Raw genomic sequence first — 4,111 nt, 5'->3', positions numbered from 1 at the left:
TTAATTTGACAGCTGCGTGCGATATATCGCAGGATTCAGGGCCGTGAATATTTTACGTTCAAGTCCAGTCACCGAGCAACAACTCATTGTTTTTATCGTCTTCAATTTTAAACGCAAGAAAGTAGCAGAGATTCGCGTTGACAGCTTAGGTGAAGATCAAATACAGGAGCTTTGCGATGAATTCAACGTTTGATCCAAACGGCGAATCATTAGGTTTGCTTTTTTAGGATTGATAATCATTGACTTCATTTTCGGATTCATCATTACCGCCGGGAACGCCTCTCTCTTCATCACAATTTATCGCGATCCCTACCACTGCTTACGCTCTCCGTCTATATTCCTCATCGCAAACCTATCAGTTGCAGATTTTATGATGGGGATTGTCAGCTTTCTAAGAGCCTCCGAACAGATCTACAGCTATCGTGGGACACCCGACATGCCGATCCTGAACATGATTCAATATTTCATGGGAGCTGTGTCAATTCTCGCTGCTGTTTCGACGTTGATGGCAATGTCCTATGAACGTTACGTTGCGATTATTAAACCATTTCAATACCCGCAGAAAATCACCGTTAACAGAACGAAGGTTGCAATAGCTACCATTTGGATAAATGCCTTGGTCATGTGTGTCCTGCCGGTATCGCATGTGAGAAAGGAGATTTTCTTGTTGGTGTATTGTTATTCTCATTTCGTTATACCTTCGTTTGTACTGACAGTGGTTTATTTTAAAATATACAAACAAATCACTCTGCAAAGGAAGGAACTCAGAGAAGTTCGAGCAAGTCTGACGGCGGCTAACAGAAGACGACAATTGGAGAGAGAAAACAGAATGGTCATCGCCTTTATTTTGATCCTTTTTGTCTTTTATTGTTCCTTTGTGCCTTACTTCATCTTTGTACAGGTTCTTTTCTTCTGTCCTTGCAGAGGCTCTATCGCAATTAACATTTATCGATTGATAGCAAACGAGTTCCTATCCGTTAGTTCTATGGTTGACCCTTTTATGTACGCGTGGAGAATTCCCAAATTCAACCGCTCGTTTCGTTTGTGTTTTCAACAACTGAAAGGCCGAAATGTTGCAGCAGTGTGGCAGCCCACGAGTTTGGTTCTTAATCGAGACAGTGACTCAGCTTCACAAAAGGAAGAACGAGGATTGCCTTTGAAACTGGGCTCACCTGCAACTGTGCAGCGTGTCCTTCCTAAAACAAAAGTCAGTCCATTTTAGAAAGCGACAAAACAAAGTTCGGCAGTGAGCGAAGGTACGTGACGGATTTTAGAAAAGTATGTTTGGTTTATCAACAGAGTTGATTAAACCAAAGGTAAATTGGCCACCGTAAAGAGATTCGGGTGTTGACGTTTTGAGCGTTAGCTTTTCGTCAGAGCAAATTTTGTCAAGGACAGAAATCATGACGTAACAGATAACGAACGACAGCTCACGCAAGCCCGTTTGGGGGAGACATTTGTTTTAAAGGAACATCAAAGCAAGAATAGAAGAATACATGGACATGCGACAATGTCAGTCTCGGAGAAAGCTATTTGTCTCAATACAAGATAAAATGAAAAACGGCCACAGAGATACCCATTTTGGAGAGCGACTTTGAAAGAGACCACTCGACTCGCGTTGGTGTTCTACTTTTTGCTGTGCTACACCGTGCTGACGAGAGCCAATGTGCCGCATTCTGTTGATTCTCGGTTTGGTCTCTATCATGTCGCTGTCGTATTAAGTTTTCTACGCAGTCCAGCCTTACAGAAATTTGAGTCATTTATATTTTGGCTGATTAGATCTTTTACAGATCCTGCGTATACCTACAGCATCTTCGTTGTGCGGTTCCTTGCTTATTGTTTGCTTTGAAAGAGAGCACATTCAGAAGTCGCCGAGAGCTCTCTTATCTTTATTGTTCAAAACTGTCTAAACTGATGCGGCTTTATTTTAAGTTCTAAAAGATCACGTCATTTACACAGTGGTAAAAATAGAAGTCAGTTTAATTATATAAACCATGAATGGTCTTAATTTGCATCAGTTGAAATCACTGACGTCTTCCGCATATTCATGTATGGAGCTTGATCTATGTGGTTCTCAACTTTGTGCGCTATGCAGTTTGAAAATTTCTGTATCCTAAAGCAAATTATTAATGTGTCATGTGCTAAAAGAAGGACGCACAGTTACACAAGGCTATTGGGATAAGAGACCACCTTTTACAAATTTTGTCCTCGATATGCCGATCATGAACTTCATTGAAGCTGACGTAGTTCATTAGCCGAGTTTGCACACTGAGATATTAATCAACCAATCTCTTTAGTTAATTTTTCGTCTCTTTGATCAAAAAAAAAAAAAACTTCAAGAAGTGATGCCTTATCATAATTTCCTCAGTCTCAATAATACCCCGTGTTTATTGCTTCTCTGTTTTCCGGCAAATAAGTAATTATTATTTTGCATTAGTGTTCGCGGAAGCCTTATCACTATAAGGTCTTATAAATTAGCTCTCTAGGCTTCCGCGCTGAGTCTTAATCACTTATTTTATTTCTCCTTTGTATTCTCCCTTGATTGTATGGAAGGCAAACTTTAACCTATGAATAAAAAACACAAAATATCTTCTGCGCTGATGAATAATATATCTTCTGACATAGTGATGATTCAATCCACTTTCACTGTATTGGTGAGAGTGTTGAATATCGGCTTGATAGATTACAGCATTTAGTTTCTGAGCCAAAACGTCAGGTTCCGAAACCGACAAGAACAGCTCGCTCCTTTCCTATTTCAGCTCTGCCGGAACTTTTATAAGTCAAAGCAAAAGGCTTTGTTGATAAGATCTGAATGGTTTTTTAGGGGTATTCTAGAAAAGCAGTCGTTCGTCAAGTTCAATATAGATTTGTTTGCCAATGGTTTTGAAGTCAAATAAGTAATAAACATAATCGAGCGGTTTTCAAATGAAGCTTAATGAGTATTTTTAAAACAAAACCCGAGGAAATTAACCTGGTTGGTGTTATTACAGCTCATAGACGATTACCGGTGTGAATTAAAATAGACTTGAAATTGTGTGGCATATTTTCCGATTTTTTTGTCTGTTTTGGCCAATTTTGCAGCCCCCCCCCCCCCCCCCCCCTCCCAGAACTGTGGGGAACACAGATCTATTGAATGATGTTTTTTGTGTTTGACTTCATTAGGTAAATTACAAATTAAAGCAAATTACCAAGACTCACAGACGCCTCAGATTAGGGAAACCCAACGGTTTATTTCGATGCCGGATGACTCAATGTTCGGAAGTCCTTAATCAGCTCGGAACTTAAGAAAATCTCGAGATTTCCTGGGCAAAATGACATCTCAAAATTTCGTTAAGCTGGAACACGAATTCCATTCGCTCTCGGAGTGGCAAATATGTAGCTATTAAAAAATGCGGAAAAAAGTTCAGGTAGCATTCTAAAAGACCACCGGCTACTAAATTCGGGAAAAAAGTTTCCATTCTCTCAAACTTTATGCTGCATTTTAAATTTACAGCTAAATCATCCGAACAGATCAAATTGTATTAGCTTATATACAAATATGCCCCTAAAGGGACACAAAATTATCTCGGAACACAATAGACAACATTTTAATTATTTTTCTTCGTTCGTGTTGGGTGTCGCCGTCAGATCAAATTGATATTAAAATTCAAATGTGTGTTGAGACTTTTAGTCTAGTCAATTACGATCAAGAACAGCTAAAAGGCTTTTTTTAACTCATTATCTCATTTTATCCCATACTGATTATCATTCAAGGAGTGATGATTAAAAATAATTATGAAAAGGATTGGATGTCATTACGCTACAAGTCATGGGCAAGAGGGAAAGTCAAATTTATAAGGAAATAGTTCTTCTGTACGGAGAAAAATGAATTTTTCTTTTAATTTGACAAAAAAGTAAAACTTCAAGTCAATCGTTTTGGAAAAGAAAATGAAACTATGCCTTGAAAAATCCTTAATGAAAAGAAAAACATCCGAAAACATTTCCGGTCGGAACATCTATTTTGTAGACACAATTCTCATTGCTAGAAATTCGACTTTTTATAATTTTGAAAAGCTAAAATTTTGAAACAAGGTTACGAAACCATCGGGTTAGTTTGCAGGAAAAACAAATA

General features: G+C 38.4%; 1 protein-coding gene across 1 annotated transcript; it reads left to right on the top strand.

Moving 5' to 3' along the window:
• Nucleotides 1-202: 202 nt before the first annotated feature.
• Nucleotides 203-2,735, top strand: LOC146471949 (histamine H2 receptor-like; the record flags this gene model as incomplete). The annotated part of the gene is made up of 1 exon (XM_085120783.1): nucleotides 203-2,735. A coding segment is annotated over one exon (1,020 nt), but the record flags the coding sequence as incomplete, so codon positions are not given.
• Nucleotides 2,736-4,111: the final 1,376 nt, after the last annotated feature.

The sequence above is a fragment of the Pavona decussata genome, unplaced genomic scaffold (genome assembly GCF_977016875.1).
Source record: "Pavona decussata unplaced genomic scaffold, jaPavDecu1.1 SCAFFOLD_102, whole genome shotgun sequence".
Taxonomy (NCBI): domain Eukaryota; kingdom Metazoa; phylum Cnidaria; class Anthozoa; order Scleractinia; family Agariciidae; genus Pavona; species Pavona decussata.
The sequence above is the reverse complement of the archived record's forward strand: the minus strand, read 5'-3'. Positions and strand labels throughout refer to the sequence as shown.